Raw genomic sequence first — 25,721 nt, 5'->3', positions numbered from 1 at the left:
AACTCCCGGAGTCTGCAGTGCCCGGGACGAGCCAGACCCCTCGTCCCGGAGTTGAACTTCCCCCACCCCTTTCCTGCCTTTATTGCTCCACTGCCTATGCGCGCGCAGCGTTTCCTTGTATTGACAACTCCTTATTATTACACACTCCATACCAAATGAGAGATGTAAGGCACTCGATCTGAGGCTCAATGAAAAGAGACAATACACATACATGCATCTCACTCATTAAGCATATTTCAAAAATTATACAAATTTGACACAACATTAGAAAGGGACAAACAAACTTTCTTTTTAGGCATATTCAACACATATATCTGAGTATTACATTTTTGTCACACTTCCATTTTCCATACAGCGTGCTGCGGTGTCTTTACGCATTGGAATACATGCTCATGTCTACGAATGTATTGTATATTTACATGTATTAGTTTTATCTAGATTTTTACGTATGATAATAGGATACATCTAAAAATCTCATTTCTCTCATTTCGTGTCACGTTATACTCCACTAAGTGATATTTAAAATTACACGCAAGCATTATAAAATGCATTTTTTGGATATAGATAAACTTTTCTGGGTTATACTGAATTAAGGCCTTAACTTTCAAGCTAAGGAATATTAAATAATCTGTAAGAGTTAACTTATAATTTTGTTTTTATTTAATGGCAATTTATTTTTTATTAAAATTCTATTGTTATGTTGAAAAATATTTCAATTAAGTTATAAATATAACAATTTATGCAGTAATTATCAATATCAACATTTTTTTAGAATAAAAAAAATAAAACAGTTCTTGAAAACAAACTGTAATTGATTGATTTAACTTAATGATTATAAATTCGTTTATTTTAATGGATGAATAAATAAATTTATTATACTATTATACCTTGGTCTATTATTAATTTGTGGGTTGAATAAGTGTGGGAGTATATTAATTTATCATCATTAAAACTCGGGAACAATATTTTGCTCGCATACATTAAAACTGACGTCTTATTTGCCTGTATTAGCGATATTATGAATACGTACACAAATATTTACATTCGCTATAATGTTAAGCAGCATTCTATTTATTATATGAAACATTGTATTTTACTAATACACACTTATAATGATATTATTTATGTGGATGAATTCATAGGTTGAGATGAATATAGCATTAAATCTCGTCAGCTTTCACTAACACAGGCACGCACAGTGTTCGTTATACGACACAGTTTTTATTGTATCCGTGACTCGAATACAAAGAAAAATATTATGAACCCTTTTTCCACAGACTACAATTTAACATTAAAAGGCGAATTCTTAGAAGATTTCAAAAAAGCTCATTTCCGTTTTCAGGCACACATAATGTATAAATGGACATCATTGTACAAACCAATTCAAATTTTCAATATATTCATGTAAACTTAACTTTAAAGATATTTGGTTACCAAAGGTTTTATATAATATAAATAAATTAAACAAACTATGTAAATGCGTATTTATAAGGTGTATATTTATATACAATATATTATTATTATCATAGACTTTATTTACCTACTACCTATGATGTATCCATATAAAAAAAAACCAGCTGTGTGATATATTATTCAGATTCAATAAAAACTTCTAAATAATCTGAAAAAATGTGCCAAATTTGTATTCTGATAAATTAAATTATTAAAACAATTAATTTTGACAGATCTTATATTTTCTAAATGACATTTTGGTAAGTATATTATAATGTACTTATTGCAATTTTATAAATTAAATTTACTTAGTATTTTTTTATATTTAGATTTCTTGTAGTGCGAGTCGCTTTCTTAGTGCACTTTCCCACGGGGTCCGTGTGATCTACAACCCGTAGCTGTAGGCGTTTTCCGTTCCACTAGTACGCCAACACCCCTCGCACGCATTCGGTTTATCTCGGGTGCAAGGGAGACACACTATGCCGAGGTGGGTTGGAGGGGTGTTGCGCCGGTCCCGTCGCGCGGATGCTGCGCCGTGGACCATTTTCGCCTGAAAAATCGCCTTTTAGGTTATGTCATCGTCCGACTCTCCGGCCGCGGAAGGACGTCTGACGCGGTAACGGAAAAGCCGCGATAGTTTCCCGCCCGTTGATGGGCTACGAGGTGCGACCGCCTCCACGCGCGATCTCCGCACTGAACTGAGTGAGTGCATTCGACGGACCCTGCTGGGACCTTCCCCGCCTTTGCTTGGCCACACCTGGCCAGCGATTAATTCATATCTGTCACATTCATTTCCGATCCGATTGACGAGGAGGAAACGGTTTAGTCGTGCGTGCCGCAGTGCTGTGTCGACTAGTTTACTCGATGAGCCCAATGTGGTACTCCAAATAACTCCTTAGATACACTATTACTCCAAAAATAGTCCCAAAATATACACCAAATAACCTATGAAAAATTTACGTTACAACACACGCAATTTTGACAGAAGGAATCGTTTAAAATTACCCATATTTTCACAATCAAAATAAATGTTCGTGACAACATAATATTATGGTGTTAATAAGGTTTTAATTTGCATTATTTTTTATAAAAATTACAAATTAGGCGCGTGGAGACGAATGAATTTGTTATTGTGGTGGTCGGTGGGAGATTCTGTGTCAATACATGCGCGGCCATAAGGAACACCCCTTTTTGAAATGTCAATTGCAAGTTCGCGTGTTTTTTTCTCTCTCAATTTTTTTATCAGTTTACGGTATCTATAGACGGTTTATACAATTTTTATGTGATGGTTTTATTTTGAATCTGATAATTCCGTAAAATGGTATGTACATAATGCACTGACATGTCTTGGAATCTTTAAACCAATAATTTATATTTTTATTCTAATTTAGGATTTTCAATATAAACAATAAATAAATAAATAATAATTACATTCTCTGATTTTAATTTTATGATTTTTTAATACTAAGTTGGTAGTATTTAAATTAAATTATACATTGTCTGATATTAAAAATTTGGTGAATTATAAAAAAATATATCAATCAATAAGTATGTAATGCAGCAGTAATTGTTTTTAATATTCACAAATCAGCGAAATGTTATTTTAATTACACTTTAATTTATTAATAGTTATTCTTTAATAAACATAGTGAATACTTTTATGAATATTATAACTCTCTTAATTTATGTAAAATATTAATTCATCATTTCATAGCTTTCATTTAACGTTTATTTTTCTGCTGAGGCATGAGGCGAAAAGGTCCAGCTTTCTCTATACACGTACGGACCGTGTAAGAGATTTTAGCAGGTAACTAGTTCTAGATTACAAAGTTTTATTAATTTTATTATATTATTATAAACTACAACATTATATAAATTTTATTTAACTGGTAAGTTACTTCATTTATTTAAGTATAAGTTAAAAAAAAAAATGAATGCTGATTATAGTATAACTTCTATTAATTCTATTATTATATAATGTCAAAATTTTATCAATAAATATTTTATTTAAACGTGTTCCGTTTTATATTAGGTACGTGTATTTTATTTGTTTTGTATTAGATATTACTGGTATTTGTTTGTAAATTTAAATAACACAAATACTTCAGTGTATGACTGATTAATCACGACAAACTGTTATGTTGCGGCACTTATCGAACAAGGGTGAAAATTATGTTTATTTAATTTGTTTGCTTGTGATAAGAAAGAAGATTTCTTGAAATGATAAGTCACTTACACTTTGACATAATATAATATAGATACTCCGACAGGGGCGGGGCATGTACATTCACCCAAGCTGATCAAGAAACTTTCTTTTTCGGTTTAATTAATAATTACCTATTTAATTAGTCATCAAGAATAAACAAGAATTCTTAATATTCACATTAAACTGCTATGTTATTATGATATACATTGTATGTCATTATTTTTTAGTATGTAAAGCCATTTTAATTACATTCAATAGTAAAAATAGGCATTTAAGTGTCGTTTAACTGTTTATGAACTTTTATACAATATATTGATATATAATATAAATTAGACAAAGTATTTTTTAACCTGCACATGCAGGTTAAAAAATACTAAAGGGCAAATGTATAATACTTAATACCGGCAAAAATATTATAATATATTAATTTATTAGTAAAACGTTCATAATTATTAATATTAACAAACATTTTATAGAAAATAGTATCAATTGAGTTAAACAAAGCGGCTGAATTATTACTATACAAGTTTAAAACATGAAATACACGTATAAATATATGGTTAATAATCATTAATACAGTAAAATAAATTTAGTGGGTGAAGCTGATCGTTTGAAAATCGATGATCGCGGGTTGAAATATTTTTATTTCTATATTTTTTTTCTAATCGGTGTGTTTATGCTGCTGTTTCAGTTTAGTTATTGGTTTTTTAAAAGCTAGAGTTTTTTTTTTAATAAAATTAATTTCCTATATTAGTACCTGATTATTGATTTAAATTCCTATTTAAGTATTATTTTATTTTTGGTACCTAATCAAATTGTCACACTGTGACGCCTTTGTAAGATAATTGAATTTTAGAACTATTATTAGCTTACGCATAAGTAAACAAACAATCATTCTATCATAAAGCGTACCGAATATATTATTAAGTATTAGTATTATGCTTACGTTAGCGTTTCGTTATCATAGTAAACATGTTCAAAGCAAAAATAATGATACTCTTGCAAACCGTCGGATAGGAAGACTTACAACATTAGTTCAATGCAAGACTTCTATCTTATAACAGCATTTTATAGAACAAGTTTATCTCTATAGAAAAAAACGTCAGTTGCAAAAAGAATTCAATTAAATGAAGGCATTTATAAAAAGTCTTTTAAAAAAAAGAATTGCGTGTGTTCTAAAATAAATTTTGGGTCCAATATAAGGATTATGAATTGGTAATTTTATTTAATCTTTGTGCCGTTACAGAATTTTAATTAATATAAAAGGAGACTGAGATAATTAATATAAAAGGTTGACTTTATAAAAGTGCGCGAATTTTATTAAAAATGGCGGCGACTAATGATTCCAAGAAGGTGCCAAGTCCGCTGCCATCGGCTAAAGCTGAAAATCACAGCTCACCAGGGAAAAAGGGTAAGTTTAAATAAAATTATTTTAATACCAAAGGTTAAATTTAAAATATCTTATTAATATCGATTTTTTTTTAAATTTTCCGTGTATACTATATAAAGTATATTAAAGTGAAACGTTATTTTTTTTTCGGCATACAGAAAAATGATTTATTACGGAAAAAATTGTTAACAGTTTTTGTAATATTTTATTTTAGTGGTGTATTATAACCAGTCTATACTACTGACAAATATATGTTTTTTACTGTATTATATTAAACTGGGTTGACTACCTGAAACGATCTTAAAATAGCCTGACATGTAAGCAAAATTGTTTGCCTAGTATATTAAATTATATTATCCCTGTGTATATAGGTAATAAACCCTTCTGCAATTCCTTTGTCGTTATTTTGTTATGTTTATTCTATTTAGTTAACTTGTATTATAAACAGTAACAAACTTTCGCTACTGAAAATACAGCACTCAAGTACCGTCAGTATTAAAATTATTACTACAATAAAAACTTAAATTTATTATCTTTTATAATGGTATTTTATTATTAATTTAATTTAATAACACAATGCATTTCCAACATAAATTAATAGTTAACACAATAAAATAAATTGATGGTATTTAAAGTAGAAATTCAAAAATAATTATTAGGGTAATTAAAATTTGTAAGTAAAATTTATTTAAGAGTTAACTTTATTTTAAAGTAAAACTTTTTATAAAGGTATAATAATTTTTATACTCCGGGTATAGGTAGTATTAATTTTTTTCAAGAATATATATTTTTTAACACACCAATACAATTGAAATATTACACATGATAACTCTTTATGAAAAAAAATACAAATTTAAAAAAATTCTGTTCATTGCGACTGTAACTTATTATCACCCCTTCTCTCATCTTTAATAAAATGTTGGAAAGTGACTTAAAATTTTGTAACCAATACGGAGATTGAACTCGGAAATTAAGAACCTAAAATTTCGTTCCAACTTTAAAATCTAGCTGCAAAATTTATTTTTAAAAAATATAAGTATTAAGACTCGATATATCAAATATTATCATTGTTTTAAAAGATTTTTGAGGCCCCTTAAGCGTTTACCTGGTGGTAATTCATGACACATAAAAAAATGTATTTCCTTACTTTTTTAAAATTTCCTGTACTACCATGAATAAACACTAGTTAAGTACAATATGTTGCTAATCAATAATGCCTACTATAAGCACTATTATAATTTATGTAAAATATGTCATTTTCATATTCTCATTTATACCGACAAGTTCTCTTTGCATGGCACACAATTATTTCTTTCACAGTTTGTTGTTACACCCCTTAATATATTGCGTAAGCTACTTATTAACTATTATTTAGAAATATATTATATCTACATGAATTTATTTGTATTTCATTTATCTATTCTTCAATAGACGTACCTACAATGACGTGTCAAATTAAATATTAAGATGAGAATATAAGGGTGTAGATATAATATGTAATATTTTAATCTTTCAATGTGTCTATATATAAATAATGTAATATGTACAGTAGAACATCAGTTATCTGCACTTTTTCCCGATTTATTTTTCACCATCAGTTTCATATAAATATAAGAAAAAATAGATTTTAAAATAATCTGATAGATAATTAGTAAAAAATTGGATCTAAAAAAATATTAGAAATATGTATTTATTCTAGAAGAATATATTATTATATACGTTTTATTATTCTTTCGATTATTCGGACTTATTATTATCAGGACTATCTTCTTTCCCAATAATATATCCGGATATTTAAAATTATATTGTACAGTATTGATTAAAAATATAAAGTTGCATTAGAATATCACATCCCAGAAAATACGGTATATTTTATTCACATAAAATTTTCCTATCTTTTTATTTAAGTATTTATCATACGAAATTTGAATTTTAAATTAGAGCTCAATATGTTGTACTTACTTTATTTTTGCAAAACATACAATTGCATAATAATAGAATACATCGTACTCAAAGAATGAGAAAAATAGAGTTATAGCATAAAATAGCATGGAATTCATATTATGAGTGTGTTCACATCCTCTTGTGATTTCACATTAAATTATATATTTCAAATATTTAAATCACATAAAATATATATACATCACGGGATTATAATTACCAACAAAACCTTTTTTCTTACTTAGCATTAGATATTTTTAGTTATTGAACAAACTCATCTAAATAATTCTGTGATTCTGAGGTAAAAATTGTTGAGTCAGTTTACTTGCAGCTTAGATAATCACACATACATTAATACGTTCTTAAGTCACAAAAATATGTCTGGTCAATCAAGTCAAAATCAATTACCTTAAGTCAATTTAAATGTTGTTTTATGTTGAAATCTTTAGAATACCAATACTTTAAATATACGTATTATAAAAAAAAATTAGTTAGAAATATCAAGAAACTTTAACTACGGTATTTAATAACATACTAATCCAGATTTTTAAAGTTATTATATTTTCACTAACACACGACAAAGCTTGTGATACACAAATAGAATTGCAGCATTCATTTTGTGAACTTTTACCACTAAACCTTGAAATTATGCATTATTTTGTAAAATTATTACAAAAATACTTCATTATATTCATCAATACTTTCAAATATTTGGTGATGCACAAAATATTCTTACGGTAAAATATTAAAAATCGAACTGATACCTTTAGTCTCATTTCGAAAATATTATTTTCAATCAGTTTTCGGTAAAAAGAAATAGGTCAACTGCTCTCAGCTGTTTAGATCAGACGTACAATCTGGAATATGTAGCCCCCTTGAGACTGCCTTAGTTAAAATGTGGAGTTGCAAATCCTACCTATGCAAAAAAAAAATCTCGAGGGAAATAAAAACAAGAGTATCTTTTGATATTTTTCATATTAAAACCCCGTTTCGAACATTGCTACGCGTCTTTTTCAATCTCATGTATTGAAATTGGAATACAAAAAGAAAATAATTCAATTTTCCCAAATTTTATTTGTTCAACATACAATGAATAATATTATAATCTCATTTCCATGATGCTCGTATGCTCTTTTTACTCTTTTTTTACAATAATGTAATTATTTCAATACAAAAAGTAACATTATGACAATTTCCTTACTAGATTTTTTTTATTGTATTGAATAAATTAAGGTGAATTCTATAGAAAACATATTCAATACAGCCATAATGTAATTATACATCATAAAAAAAGTTGTTCTGTGTAATTTGCAGGTGCTTGAACTATGATATTAAAATATCAAATATAATGCAGTATTAAGAAATTTATGTAGATGCATATTATCAGATTAATATTTTTATTTTATGTATCTTATTTGAAATAATACAAAAAATATATAATATATTTTTAAACGTGTGTAGATATTTATTTACTTTTATATCATTTCCGTATAGATAATAATTTCAAAACAGTATTGCTTTGTATGTAGATAATATTAATTTCTCCAACACTTACCTGATTAAATTGACTCACCCTTGATTTCAATTAGTACAAAATAGCGCTGATGTGAGACAATCTTGAGTAATTGAAGTTACCTTGTTTGAAAACCTTACTCGTAACCTATTGACATATGCCTCGACAATTTTCTCGCAGCCTCGACTTCTAAAAGATAGCCACCATTCCCTTTTCAATTTAAAGGTCACGTATTCTTAAATAAACGATAAAAATCTACGTTATACTTAGTTTATTTTAATAAATATAATAGAATATGTTAAAGTCCGAATTTTTCATGATACACCTTTATTGATTTCAATTTAAATGTCTTTTTTAATAGTGAATATCATTTGAAAACAATGTTTTAATATTGATATTTGAAAATTTTTAAGCAAAATTAATTGACAAAACTGGTAACTGTTTATTGGTAGAAATCAAATCACAATAACTTTTCTGATTAATAAAATAAAATAAATTTATAGTTACTTAATCGTTAATCGGAACGAAAACCATCTGATGAGAAAAGCAAATGTTTTAGTTTTCATTTAGTTTTCTCATAAAAACATACATACATAACAGTATGGGTATTTATTTGCAATTAGTGAGTACATATTATAATGGATGAAGATACCGAAAAGCAAAATCTGGGTTTCAAAAAAATACTCAAATAAACAATTTAATATGAAACAAAAATCAATAAGAATCAAAATTCAAAAGTTCCCTCGGTTCATAGAATTATTTATTTATAGAAAAATAATGGAAATGTAATTTATTTTTACTAAATTCATATTGAATAATGAGAATGTAGTAAACATTCTATTCTCATAATATCAAATAACAGACTATTATAATTAATGGCAAGTTTTAGTTTATGTTTATGACAATAATATAATAATAATATACTCAGGTATTAGAGAGGTTTTAATTTAAATGTATTATTATTATTATAATGGCACAAAGCATTTTGCAAGTAAAGCATCAAGTATACACCAACACCATACACCGCAACATTATACTGAGAATTATTCTGCGTAACATCCAAGACACAATATCTTGAAATACATTATTTGTTAATAGCTCATCACTTTGAATACTCCCCAGGGTAAGTGCTACGCTTTTGCTTCCGTCGCTACACAGTTATGTTATTTATAAGCTACGGATTACACGTAGAGCGCTGAGCCCGCAGCTACAGCGTAGAGGCCAGGTTGCTCTACAATAATTATGATTCCGCTGTAGACCGTTGTATGGACGTTTTGTACACCTTGACAGTGAATTAATTAAAGTGTCACAAGAATAGATACAAGCCTTGCATCGGCATTGATAAACATTAAATCGATATATGAAAAATCTAACTATAATCCATGATACCGTTGTTGCAAGATTTTATTGTGTGAATATAATTTATTATTATTATTTTCAAATATTTATGAGCTATTTCTAAAACCGTAGGTCGCTGGTTTTAATGCCGTATCTAGAGCACATTAAAGTGTTGTTTTTTCAATATATCTGTACTCCAGAGCAAATAAAATAAAGTGAAATAACTTCTTCTCTGTATAAGTTCATGTATATATATACATACATACTAATTGCATGCTTTACAATTTCATTTTGACATAATAACATCTATCCTGGATATTTAACAATATCACATAAGTAGTTAGGTACTTAAAACAAGCACATCTAAAGGTATTTCAATTTAAATTGATAACATTATTTTTAAATATATATATACTCGAGATGTCTGTATTCATAGAAATATTGTAAATCATTACATTAAGTAATCAAATTAATATGACATTATCTACGTAAATAATGTATGCACTCAGGTTGTCTTTCTATATGTATATACATTATAATATAGTGTTATAGTTAAATTTATAATCCATATTAAACGTTATTATTTTTATCTTATAAGTGGAGATAACTACATGATAATAATTTGTATACCTTTATGTAAAATGCATGCGATGACGGAGAATGAATATTCACCATTGTGCTTAAGCTTGTTAACTATCCTAAAGTAAGATAATACTAGGATATATCTTCTTCTAGGTTAAATTATTATCATTTATTAAAGTTGATTCAGTTTCATACCAGTCTTCTAACAACAAACAATTGTTTTGTTTTTATTTTTGACGTGATTCACTTATTTTTTATCATTTTCGCTCCTATATACCTTTTCAAAGTACCTACTAAGTTTCTATTTGTTTAATTAATTAAGTTATTAATCCTTTAAAAAATAGTTCTTTATTTTTTTACCGAAAATGTACAAAAAATACAAGTATCCTCAATTCAGTTCATGTATATTTGATACTAAACAGTCCCATGGAAAAAGTTATAATGCCTTTCTAAATACTTATTACAGAAATTAAACTGGAATTCCGAGTTACATTATTCTCCTACATTATAAAAGTTCATCACTATGTCGATAGGAGCGAAGCTAACTTTAGAGCCTAACAGAGCGGCTGGCTTTCGCCAATTGGCACTGATAATATATTTAAATTCTTTTCAGGATATAATAATGTTAAGTTATCTAGGTTCAGAATAGTTATATTCTCTAAATTATAGTTTTTTTTAAATAAATATAAAAAGGTACCATTTAATTTCGAACAGAAGAGTATAAATGTATTTTAAAGTACCTACCTATAATTTTTGTAAAGTTATCATAATATATAATATATATATATTACTTTGAGTAGGTTACCTAATCGAAAAGTAAATAACTACATTTATTCCAAATTAGTGCATAATATTAACTTCTCCAAAGTGGAAAATATAACAGATCTTCTTTACGAGGAATAGTCATTCATCCAACCCATTAAATCATTGCATTGGGCCAAATATATATTGAAAAAATAACGTTTATTATTTCACTATCCGTGAGATCAATCCCGCGACCCACGACTTTGATATGTACAAATATGAACACTCTATTTAGTCTATTTACTAAACCAACCTCTATTACGTCATAAATTCGTAATTTGTAATGTTCACGGTATGTACAGCTTCAATAAAATTCTGTGTTAAAATAATACACAAATATTATCATTTTTATTCTAGTAAAGATCTAAAAAAATTCTGAATATTAATAATTGTTGATGGAATGAACTTTAAATGTATAAAAATTAACCAAATAATTTATAATGTTGTGTCTATATAAGTTGATCACTTAGAAGTATTTCCTGTTTATCTAATATTAATGAAATTACGTTTATTATTGTATACTTACAGGATAGTTTTTAAAAATTAAAATTAACATGGTTAATAAGACGTATAATCATATAATTACGAGGGTGGGTCAATAAGTCCTTAGAAAAGCCGACAGGTGGCGCGACTAGTACTGTAAGCGGTTTGTTTTCATGCAGCGGCACTACCGATTCAGTATGCTGCGAAGTTTCAATCAGATTGGTCGGGTTGTTGTGTGTTTCTCGTACATTTAAAAAAAAAAATTGCTTGTGGAAAATGGAAAAATGGAAAATGGAGAAAATTGAGTTTAGAGCTGTTATTAAACATTTTAATATAAAAGGGTTAACAGCAAAGGAAATAAAAAATGAGTTGGATTTAGTTCACGGCATATCTGCTCCTTCACTTGCAACTATTTATAACTGGTTAAATGAATTTAAGCGTGGTCGTACATCAACAAAGGATGAACCACGCTCAGGACGTCCTGTAGAGGTGACTACACCAGAAATGATCAATAAAATCCACGATATGGTGTTAAGTGACCGAAGATTAAAGTTGAGTGAGATAATTGAGGTTACAGGGATCTCAAAAGGTAGCGTCATTTCTATTTTACATGACAAATTGGGCATGAAAAATATTTCTGCAAGATGGGTGCCGCGTTTGCTCACAGTCGACAATAAACGCAATAGGGTGGTGGCCTCTAAAGCCCTGTTGTCGCTCATGCAACGCAATCCGGATGAATTTTTTTGTCGCTTTGTGACTGTAGATGAAACATGGATACACCACTATACTCCCGAGACGAAAAAACAGTCAAAGCAGTGGATTGCGAAGGCAAACCATGTCCAAAGAAGGCGAAAACCGTAAAATCAGCTGGTAAGGTTATGGCTACTGTATTTTGGGATGCACGTGAAATTATTTTCGTTGACTATTTGGAAAAAGGAAAAACAATAACAGGGGATTATTATGCATCTTTATTGGACCAGCTAAAAAACAAAATTGAAGAAAAACGGCCTCATTTAAACAGGAAAAAAATCCTCTTTCATCAGGACAATGCCCGTGTTCACACATGTTTACGATCAATGGCTAAAATTGAAGAATTGAAGTTCGAATTGGTCGACCACCCACCGTATTCGCCAGATTTAGCCCCCAGTGACTTTTTCCTTTTCCCAAACTTAAAAAAATGGCTAAGTGGACAACGTTTTTTTTCAAATGAAGAAGTCATCGATCGGAAAAATGCTTATTTTGAGGACCTTCCGAAAACTTATTTTTCTGACGGTTTAAAAAAATTGAGAAACGTCTAACCAAGTGTATTGAGCTCCAAGGAGATTATGTTGAGAAATAAAAAAAAAATACAAAAATAAAAACTGTTTTAATGCTTTTTTTCTAAGGAATTATTGACCCACCCTCGTACTTAACAATAATCTATTCTACTTATACGTAAATATAATTATTACACGAGAATTCTACGTGAGACACATAAAACTGAGTTTACATAACTCTTGAAAGTGTTTGTGAAAGAGAATAAAGTATTCCTGTATTGTACGTTCAAGGCACGCTGCAAGTTTAACTCAGAAGTGCGGCAAAGTATACGGTAGGTATACACACACAAACCATGCCCCAGGATACCGCCACGTGCAAAGGAACCAAGGACACTTTATTTCAAAAGTCCTTGATAATATACTGAAGTAAAATGCTTTTCTTGAAACTGTAGGGAATAATACATTTCAACCTTCCGGAAATTATATGTACGTACTGCACACAATTTTTTTTGATTATAATATATCTTTTATATAATAATAAAAATGTAATAGTTCACCATAAAAGTAAAAATATAGACAAAATAACTGAATAAAAAAACATAAGTACTATGTACTTATAAAAATTTGTAAAAAATTATATAAATAATTAATCATCATCGATCAAATTTAATGATAATTCAAAAACTAGAACAATTATTAATCTAAACTTATAAAATAAGTCAACATTAGTAAAAATAAAAAAATAATAATTCACAGGAAAGTCAATTTGGACATTTAAATAGTATATATTCTTGATGTACATTTTATTTATAATCGAATTACTAATAAATACATATTTTATTGTTATAATATAATTTTACCCGTAGAAGGATTAATTTTTTTTCGTTAAATTGCATAAAGTATTTCTTTCTTCTTTTGACCATGTCCGATCCTAATAGGATCATATGGGAGGCCCATGAGTAGAGGTTTGTATTAACAGATTTTATTTTTACGAGAAATTGATTTCAGCCACTTGCTCAACCTATTAGTTCCATACTCTGACTCATACACACATTGAAAAACAATATGTATACTTGCCAGACCCAGGATTCGAACCTGGGACCCTCGACACATATAGACCGGCGCTTAAGCCACGCGGCCATCATGGATGTATTTACATTTGTGTATAAAGTGGGTGTATAAAGTATTTACGTACACTCAACTAGTACGAGTTCCCAACCTTCTTCTCTTTACTGATTTTTACTACATATTGTTATGTTTATTAACTTTAATAGTTTCTGTTAGTTGACTGTCTGATAAATTGTCTTTCCAAATGATTTTGCTTCTTATAAGTAAAGAAACCTTGCATTTGTTTTTACTTTAAGAGTTTCTGTTCGTTATTATAGACTACTCTTTTTCATTTCCATCGATAACTGGGTACTCTGTCTGTAAAAATATAATACCTTGCAACACTATAATAATTCCACATATATAATAGCATCTTAATCAGCTTCCATAGAGGGGCAACCCAAAAACCACATTATATAAAAATGTGCATTTTATTTAAAATAATAAAATAAATAATTAGTTTTTTCAACTTCTAATCAAATATATTATTAGACATGGTACGTATAGATGTATATGTATTATATTTGCATCGAATATGACGTACGTACTCGTATATACTTATAATTATTTGATGATATAATCATAATTTATGTCATCATCTAAAAAAACTGCAAATAAATTATTACTATTTCTTGTATATTATACAAACTAATATAACGGAAAACGTAATAATAATAAATCACTGTACGTAGTTTCGCAAGAGATTCTCGGTTTTTGTCAGCCATGCTGCCATAAAACTAATCTTTTCTCTCTTTGTTACTACCGTAAAAGTACGTTTGTCCGCATTTTTATCTTAAAACGTATACTTTAGTGATATTGTCCTGTTTACTAAGCGAGCGACATATTGTATGAACGTCCTGTTTTTTTACTGCTTCGACATCTTCCGCGGCGTTGAAATCATCTATTTGCTGAAACACTCAATACAAAATACAGGTAAAAGACCACGTTTCATTATGCCAATCGTATTTCGATTCTGTTAGTGATTGATGACTTAGTGATTCATTACAATATAAAATTTAACAATAATGACTCTTTATGAGTAGGTAATTTTTTATACTAATTTATCATAATGACTATATGTTATAAAATTTATGTATTACTATTATTTGTTATTTATTCCATATCTATCATACTAACAGTTGTTATGAATGTCATGGCTGTACTAAATTGATTTTTTTTAAATTAATATTATGTGTTGAAATTAAGGACATGGGTGCAATGGTTTTAGCTAATAGAAAAAAAACCAATCATAAAATTATTCAAAACTTCCATAATATTGTAGAACCTCATATTATGATATATTATCATAGAATAAATATGTATAACCTTTTTAATATCAATAATCGATTTTTAAATAAACTATATACACTAAGTATGTATTCTTCTTATATATTGCTATCATGCAATTGGTGCACCTTAGTATTTCAAATTCGCGCATTGTCCACTAGTATGACCGCTTTCCACAAATTATTATCTATGGTAAAGGTAAATCATTCTGGAGTGGCACAATTGTTTACTGCAATATACATATATTTCAAAGCTAACAACAATAGTACTACAACAGTATAAGTAAATTTTGCCGTAACCATGGTGCCACTGTATAAAGATTTAGCTATAAAACTAGACCTGGGGTAGTTAACCTTTTTCTACCTACCGCCCACTTTTGTGTCTCTGTCAATAGTAAAATTTTCTAACCGCCCACCAGTTCCACAGTAATGGTGATTTAGAAAGTAGGGAAGTAACTTAACTTTATAATTGAAAATATCTGCCAAATAAAATGCATCATTCTTTACTGGTTTTAACTGTTGACACAGATTGGTCTCCTTATTACTTTCCAAAAGTTGTATGACACTATCATATAATGCTACAAAACGAGCGAAAGATGTACCCTTTGACAACCACCAAACTTATGTGTGCAAAAGTAACCTAATAAAATCTTCAATATTGTCCTGGCAAAGCTGTCGAAACATTCTATCATTTTTTTAATAGGATTTGATGTTGTTTACGGCTCGAATTATTATAGTTAATGGTGGATGGAGACTTCTACTTCGATGTTTCAACATAATGAAAATGTTTTAAAACCCCTACCGCCCACCATGAAAGCTGGAACGCCCAATAGTGGGCGGTAAGGACCAGGGTGACTACCCCTGAACTAGATGATAAAAGCGTACGGATCATCACGTTTACCATAGTTTTCTCAACACAGTATTTGCAGTTTGTAACGAATATCAACGCTTCTTCATAATATTAATATTTACGTTATGTAGTTCTGGTAAATAATATATTATTCTGGTCGATATGTTACATAGTTTTTGTAATTCATATAATTATATTCTTTAACATGGACATTACTATATTAGAGCTATTATAATGATAATTAATCTATGATACCTACTACATTTATGACTATACACGTAATTTAATGCTTATTAAAAAAATATATATATTAATGTATTTCACATAATCAACGGCACATAAAATAAACATTTATAATATGTATTTTGACCTTAATCAGTCAGTAAAAGCAATATATTTGTATTATCATATTATAAGTTATGTAAAAGAAAAAATATCCATTGGTCATATGAAAATAGTTAGGACTAATATCTTTTCGATTGTTTTAGTTTTTATAATAACACAATGTTATTGTCTTTGAAAAGATTGTCCAATACGAAATATTTACTTCCGAAACTGTCCAAGTAAAGTGGATTTTGTTATATTCGAAGTTATATGCTCCACCTTATTATATGAGAGCAACTATAAAAGAAGACACAAATAAACACGGATGCTGAAAAACTCATAAAAATCATTGTTTATGTTACGTAAGGCTGGAAAAAGTAATATCTTTGTGGCCATTTTATTTATATCGTAATACTTTTTACAGCCTTTTTCTAGTATATTTTATTACCTTTTTCATTTATTAAAAAGTGTTTGAAGTATGTTGTAGGTCTCAAATTAATAATTAAAGTTTTAGGAAAATATAAGTATTTTTATATGAAAACGATATAATTACGTCAGTACTCTAGCTGTTAAACATCATTATTTAATATGTATATACAGTTTAAACTACAGAGATGTCTATAATATATTCAATACTTATTTGAATACTTGAATAATATAGCATATATCAAAATAGGTAAGTCAACAAATATACCAAAATGAAGTTGAACTATCCGAAGCAAGCCGTTGATAATAATTATAATGTCATAATCGTTATGTTATTTTCAGAAAACTTTAATGGATAGTTAGCTACCAATATAATATAAATATAATTTTTAAATTTTTTAGCGCTACACAGTTTATGATTCCAAAAATATGAACGGCCTTTTAAATAATGTAGTTAGTTCTCCGAGAAAATTTACTTCGTCGATAACCAATTACACTAACCTTACATGCCCATTATCCACATGTATACGCACTTAGTTTCAAGTGAGTGCGTTTGACATTTCAAAATGGCGCTCGTTCGAACAAAAAAGCAATTTGGCAAATTAAATCTACAGCCGTTAATTTTGGGAGCAAACCTGCGCCGTAAACTTATATCCTTTCAAATAAAACGACTAAACGGTTTATTCTCCATTCAGACTATCGCTAAATATTAAGTTTTTGTTTTATCGTCACCTTTTATGACATTTCAAACAAAAATATTAAATTCATTATTATAGCCAATTCAAATACTTCGGGGTCATTAAAACTGGAACATTAAAATGAGAAATGGTGATATAATATAATGTTTTCTTCTCTAATTTCACAGTTATTTGCAGTATTAGTCTGTATCTTTTACAGTCTATCCCGTTTTTCGTATGCTTCACAGTTTCCCTCGTATATAATTTGGAAAATACATATTATATGAAACATTCTGCATTATAAAAATTGTATGTATATAATTATTATTATCGATGTGTCTATTTTCAAAAACAGATAAGTCCACAATTCAATATTTGTGCTAAACGACGTTTTTGAGTGTCAAGATTTATCTGAATGGTTATAAAACTAGTTGGTTCCTTTTTTCTAATTTAGATATCAGAATAATAATAAACCTATGTTTATTAGCTGATAAATACTAATAATAATATTGGGCAGTATATATTTACATTAATTTAAATAATCGGTGTCTGTAACTTCCTGATGAGACTTATAAATTAAATAATAGTAAAAAATTACATGTAGAAAATTATTATATAAGATTTTTACCAAAATTATATATCATCTATCGGTTTTTGAAAATAAACATCTCATATTCAGTTCTTAATGATTTAAAAATTTAATTTTAAAAAAGTGTATCTTTACAATAATTTGTGTTAGTAAAACTCATAATAAATAATTACAAGATAAAAAGAACTTTTTATATACCACGTTTTTAAATTTTCTGTTGAATCATATAAACTTGACAATTCTATTTATTAATAATTTAGGACAAATAAGGCAATTGTCAACAAATCATTTTTTTTGCTATTTTGCAACAAACAAACAAACAAACAAACAAATATAGAATACTGAAATGTCATTTCGATTTCCATAGTAACGCATGTATATATTTATAATTTAGTTGCTAGGACCACCCCCTTAGCAACCAATAATAGTGGATTGGATTACGGATTTCTTCTGAAATAACTTTTCATACAAAACAGAATTAAGTGAAAATGAATTCAATTCTACTTAAAAATGGCTAAAAGTATTAAAAGAATGTATTGGCATCGTGTTTTGATATATTCTAAAAGTTTCAAATATCTAGCTAGTCGGGAAGTTAGTTAAAAATCGATTGCAAGATTTATACTGGATAAACAACGACCGGACAAACAAAAATACGAGCTAAGGAAAACGTGGTAAAATGATCGATAATTTCCAAATACCAATCACTTTGTTAGTTAGTTGTTGTCATTTTTTGGAGAAACCTTCAAACAATCTTTTACGTAATCAAAATGAAAAAAAATGTCGATAGATTATTAGACAAATTATTTGTTTTTTATACTGTCTTTACATTTAGCAAACAGTCTAATGTGATGACACAATAGCATTCGCGTTATCAAAGCCATATACCTACTCAAAAAAGTCTTAAAGTTTACCATCCAATTCCACGTTGTCTCACATAAATTCAAAGTTGGAACAAAGCTCTTTGTTCAAGGATAGGAGAAAATAAAAGAACGAAGTCCCCGCCAGTGCCGCAGTGCTGCCAACTTCAGACTGATGTACGACCATAGAGTTTTGGGTTCAAACGTTGACAAAGTAAAAAAAAATATACCAACAAGAAAACTGTCAAACGTATTTTCTAAGATTTATAAAGATTGATTAATAGGTTTAAAGTTGAGATATCGGTCCCAAATTTTAAATTTTTATCAGTCATTGTTTGCTTTAAATTATTAAATTATTGTGTGTCGGTAAAGTTTGTCATTGTATTAGTATCGTTGTTTTTATTAACACATTTTTTTTAATTTCACGCGATTAAATGACGCTTTAACAATACTATATAATATTTGCTTTTGAAACCTTTGAAAATTTAATAGTTGATTCAAGAATAAAATTTAATATATATTTTTATAACAATTTGAAAAATATTATCGTCTTACTAAAAGTTAGCTAGTAATTATTTTGTGATTTTTTTTTTTGCCATTTTTAATAATACCACGATTACCAAATCAAAATGATAATAGGTATAGTAACTTTAATATAATACATGAGTAATTTTTTTAACCTAATCATAACCTAGTAAAATAAATTATTGAATTTATTTTGAATAATATTAATATTGTACCGTGTTTATTTCAATAGTGTTATCGTTCGTCAAAAAAAAACTCAGTGTATTCAAACTTAATCAATAAAAATTTAAAATAAATACCATCATCAATCACCTTTAGATGTAAAAATAAAGTAATGTCAGTGATAATATCACAAACAAAGACGTTATTATATTTCGTGTACTTTGACTAAACAATATAATATTATAAACAGGTATGTATAAATCAACCCACAAACATTATTAGTATTATCTCTTACAAACTAGTGTTCAAGCATTTAGGTATGTCAGCATATTATAAAACGTAATCACTAACATTATTCGTAATCGCTTTTGTTTGACACAAAAAGATGTGATTCTGTAAATCGCTTAAGCTCACAAAACGGTAAATTTATAGCACCCGCTCTAATTTACAGCTGTCCCTCTGTCGGTCAGCGCGTGACACTAATGAAGGCTTCGTAGGCCATTTTTGTTCATTCGTCAAATTGAAGGATTCCTTTATGTCAAAGTTTACAGCCTAACATTGCTTACCTTTTAGAGGAAAGTACTTTATAGCCTCATGGAAGCGGTCGACTCAAATAAAATCCTGAAATCTATCCTTTTATCGCGTATTATATTATAATTTATTGTTTAGCGTTTTATAAAAAGTTATTGATACATAAAGTATTTTTTATTAATAAAAAGTTAGTAAAACAATTATAGGTTTAAAATATAAGTATTAAAGTGTTTAATATTATTATATTTAATTTTCTTTTTTATAACTATATTAGTTAAACAATGTCTGAATTTCTGAATATTTTGAATACTTTATGTGCACTAATATTTTTTAGGCACTTTAGTGATATTATTTTGCACAGCATGTAGGTGCCTAATATAATATATATTCATATTTATACGTATATAGATTAAATACATTAGTTATGTGAGGCTTAATTTTAATGTCGGTAACCTTCGTATCGAGATAATCGAATAAGAACCGTCAGGCACATCTGAGACTTCAAATAGAATACGAGTATGAACCATTAAATTTTTTAACGTCAATGTAAAAAATCATGTTTAAAAATAAGTCGTAAAATGCACAAAATGGCGGTTGATGAATATAAACGAATTTACAATCAACCTCCGTTTAAATTATATTTAACTACCAAATGGAGGTGGATTACATATTTAGTAAAGTATATTATACATATTAAACAAATTTAATTTTGTATGTATTCAAACAATCATCACAAAATAAAAGTTTTAAAATTCGTGTTCATTAATTGTATTATGTACATAGATTTTTGTAGTGTATAGTAACAATGAAGTTTGGTATCAATATACATATATTATATGCATTAGAGAATTTATGTATAAATATAATATACAAGATTCTTCATTATTCACATATAATAAAATTTCTATGACGCTAATTTAAGATAATGTTGGTATTTTCTATATTTAACCAATCCTCACAGTGAGTTGTAGAGCCAATGGTGATGATGCTTTTGTACTGAAACACTGACAGACCGTTTGCTAAATCATCATCTTGCAGGGCTTAGAAGGCTTCGTACATTTCGTATTATCTTACTCGCAGATGTGGAGCGGTGTTTGGATAAGTTCTCTAGAAGGCTTTTTCATTATAAATGTAGGTATGTGCAGAGCTTAGCACAAAAGTCAGTCAGACACAAAGCAGAAAATGGGCCACGCAAATTTTCTGGCGAGCTTACAGAAGGGGTGTAACTTGACTTCCACTCTTAGTATTTTCAAAGTTATGGAGCACAGTAACGCTTGAACAAATTAAATTTTACAAAAATAACCCCTTCTATCCTGCGATAAGAAAAGATTAATGGAAATTCCTTTTGTCATTTGCGAATAGTTTTTTTATTTTATAAAACGCTAAAAAATCATTAAGATACCAACATAATTATTACGTAAGTATTTTTCATGTAATTATTTTAACTGAAAATTTGTCTTCATTTCTCGGCGATTTTTAGAGTATCTACTATCTAGGTACATACTTCAAAGTTATCTCAAACACAAATACATTTGATAATTATTTTTTTATTTACTCTAAAAAATATGAGCATTATATAATTATTTTTATTTATATATGGTATTTGGTACACTTATAATCAGTGTAAAAACGACAATTTTAAGATAGGTCGATTCGAAATTTGTAATGCTTTTACATGTGGTTAACCCAATTTGTTAAAATAATAATAGTTTTAGATAATTAATGGTATAATATAATTTACCATTGCAGTCTTTTATCGGATTGAAGTCAAAAAATAAAAGCGATGTATTGGAAATGAAGAATATCAGCTTTACCACCATAAATTAGTATATAATTATTATATATTTGGTTTACGTTAAAATTTAGTACATTTGGAGAGAAATTAATTTATAGTATATCAAATTAACGTTAAAATTCAGAAATCTAAATGGTTTTTATAGAAACTGGTTATTGGTGTCTCATCCTCCTAAACTTTGCCCGTTATTATCTTTTTACGAAATTTTCAAGAAACTTAAGTAATTTGTATTGTAATCAATCAATTTATCAAGGAATTATTTAAAAGCAATAACATTATGCTTAATTTCACATTTATAACTTCCCACGCAAGTAAATTTGATTTTCTCGTATTTTAATAATTATAACGCTTCTGTGAATTGTGAAATTTCTTTGTTTTTGGTTAGCTACCAGTAAAACATTTAAGTACTTACCTAATGGTTCTAGTACGGTATAAATTTCAAAAATGAAGAATTTGTGGTATATTAGGGATCTAAACTTTAAAAAATCGGTAAATTAATTTTATAATAAAAATATTTTATTTATTATGACGTTTAATCGTTTCTCCATCATTTTACTAAACATTAAATTTAATATACGTAAATTATTCATATGGTAGAAGAAGTCTGTAGTATTAATTGATTACTATAAATTTACGGAAATATGTTTTTTTATTCTCGCCCTGCCGTCCCATAAAGTGATTTAAATGCGATATTTTTTATTATGCAATAGTATGACACATATTGGTGAAACTTCAATTAAATGCGATGTTTGTGCACCCACAAGCAGAAGATTTGACCAGTTAAGCGTACACATTCATTAGAAAAACCGAGAAAAAACCGCAACAAATACGATGATTATGAATTTACAAGTAGAATATATAAAACCTAAAAATACCATGCTGGGGCGAAAGTTGATGACACGCGATTTACATAGGATATTATTTTTTTTTATTAGAAATTTAACAACTTTACTTAAAAAGGCTCTAGTGAAAATCTAATTAATAATGCAACTGTCGTGCATTTACAATATTAGAATATATTACTAACCATTTAAATTGGCGGCTCTCGTGGTGAAGTTGGTAAGGCGCTCGCCTTCCACTCGAGAGTTCCTGGGTTCGATTCCCGGTCGTGACAAAAAACATTTATGTGTTTTTCTCAAAGCCTGGGTGTTTGTGATTGTTCAAAATTACTAACAACAACCACCTTGTACGAAAAAGCAAGGACATGGTTATTAATAATTCTAAAAAGAAAAAAAAACCATTTAAATCAAATGCTTGTTCATATGATTACAATGATAACCGTTTGATCGATTCAAGCGCAATATTGCAAGTTTGATAAAAATAATTAATATTCTCTTAAAATTCTCTAAAAAATGCAAATTTATTTTATTTAAGATTATTTCACGTGCCAGTAAATTACAGCCCGTGCCATAGGTTCACTACCGATTTTTTAGACTATTGCATATTATGTACATAGAGTATGAAAGTATTTATACTATAATTATGTTGCCTTATTTCTTTTTGTTATTCGCCGCCTCAATTATCCGTGTTTTGCCTATTTAAAGTACTTCTCCCATTAATAATAAAGGCACCATTGATAATTTTACTTTCAATTCCTAATTTAAATCCATAACATGCGGTAAATCATGCAATATCATAACTTGATTATCCATGAATATCCATTTATCCATAACAACTTATCCATGAAATTAATCAGGATCCGATTTTTCGATTTCCGAAGAATGCTATTTTTTAACACACACTACTCTTTCAGATCTTAACCCGATCTTATTGAGTAGTACAGAGCTTAGCGTCTACTAGGCAGCCACCATCGTAATTATACCCATGATTCTGAGTGTTACGATCAATTCAGCAAAAAAGCTTTTCTGACCGCATATGGTATTCGTGAAAGCTAATGAAACTCACCCCCTAAAAACGTAGGTATAATATAACATTATGTCCACATGAAAGAGCGTATTGACACGTTCAAACAAACATTTCCATTTGAAAGCGATTCCAGAAAATTTTTATTCATTCCCACAATTTGAACGTTATATTGAAATAAAATCTTCTTATGTTTTAAACAGCTGTAACTAACTTTGCATTGCAGGATCATTTAGTTAGTTATCTTTACACTTACGTACTAAGGCTTTTTAGTAATGAAGATTTTTTGATACGTCATATAATTCATTATATAACCACACAATCAAGTAACAGCAAAGACTTTTTTCCAACTAATAAACTAACAACATTTAATAATGTACCATTCTTTATTGAATATACATATTATTACTATAAACACTAGTAAAAATATTTTTGAAAAAAATGACACGCCCACCGGGATGAAAACCTGCGCCCCTGAGATTTGCACCTATATGCTCTACCAAAACGTGAACGTGACATTAAATTGAATATATAATAATTATCCCCTTCTGAGATTAATCATTATACTGGATTTTCTGACTTGATCCCTTAATAAACTGTAAAAATTCATTAAACACTGATAAGTTATATTAAACTGTATTATAAAAAAATCCATTTTGTGTGAAAATTTTAAACGATATTACATATTATCTTAACTTATAACATGGTTTTAGGATTTTTTTTGTATATAACTATGGAATCGATGTATTTAATAATTTAGATGTAAAATTTGGCCCACATAACTAAATAGACCTCATTCTAATTTATTATCTATAAATTAGCAATTATAAAAATACGGCTGATATCTAAAATACTATTACGATGACGAGTTTTGTACACATTATTGTATCTTATGTTCCAAATATTGAAACAAAAATACTAAAACTGAAAAATCATTGTTACGTACGTTAGTTAGGTAAGGTTAAATAATTATGTAATATTTTAGACTTATACGTTAAATAAAAATGACTGATAATATTATGATATTATGAATCACAAACACCGTTCCGTAACATTTTCCCGATGGCCTATGTTATGTTGGACGCATAATAGAATCCACCGTTGTAAGTTAGGGGTGGCACAAATTTCCCCGCCCTCCAGCTAGCGCTCTGCCGACATAATGTGCTTGTTAAGACGCAGATGGAAGTGATTCAGTACCCACATCAGCAGCGAGTGCTTTGAATTATGATTTATGGAGCGTCATGAGGCGGTGATGTTACTGCTGCTGATACTTTGCGAGAGGTTTTTAAGTATGATATCCGAAAACCTAATATACCAGAACGCATAATATTATAATCCAACTAACCTTATTGCAATTCAAATAATTTAATAACAAACTTTTAAATCCGTTAGTGATTTCATTTATTTATATGAAGGTGCAATTTATACAACTCTTACGTTGAGTGGCAGTCAATGGCGAAGCTTCTATTTAACTTGTCTTCTTATTTTATGCCATATCTATTATTGGAGGTTGGTGACTAATTTGACCATCACTTTTCTAAATAAGTGGCGAGATGTGACTTTTAGAAAAGAGTAGGCTGTAGATATCTGAGAAAAAGAGCACATTTGTTAGGTATACTTATGAGAAATAAGAAGATAATACGATATTACCACTAATAAATAGGTACACACTAATGATAACAACACACTAATTCAATAAAACTTCAAAAACTCACTGACGATATAAAATTGAGGGATGAAATTAAATTACGTATTTTTCAAAAC

At 28.4% G+C, this 25,721-nt stretch overlaps 1 protein-coding gene across 3 annotated transcripts in view; it reads left to right on the top strand.

Moving 5' to 3' along the window:
* The first annotated feature begins 2,033 nt into the window (after positions 1-2,033).
* kcc (solute carrier family 12 member kcc) overlaps positions 2,034-25,721 on the top strand; it is a 227,919-nt gene continuing 204,231 nt past the window's right edge. For all 3 annotated transcript variants that reach the window (XM_085947198.1, XM_085947199.1, XM_085947197.1), the window contains exons 1-2: positions 2,034-2,154; positions 4,905-5,069. In XM_085947198.1, the coding sequence (XP_085803324.1) occupies positions 4,985-5,069 (85 nt within the window). In that variant the 5' untranslated portion in view covers positions 2,034-2,154; positions 4,905-4,984. The remainder of the gene's footprint in view (positions 2,155-4,904; positions 5,070-25,721) is intronic.

The sequence above is a fragment of the Rhyacophila brunnea genome, unplaced genomic scaffold (genome assembly GCF_057557595.1).
Source record: "Rhyacophila brunnea isolate RB1 unplaced genomic scaffold, BYU_Rbru_1.0 scaffold_2, whole genome shotgun sequence".
NCBI lineage: Eukaryota > Metazoa > Arthropoda > Insecta > Trichoptera > Rhyacophilidae > Rhyacophila > Rhyacophila brunnea.
Note: the sequence above shows the minus strand (reverse complement) of the source record. Positions and strands in the feature narration are given on the sequence as shown.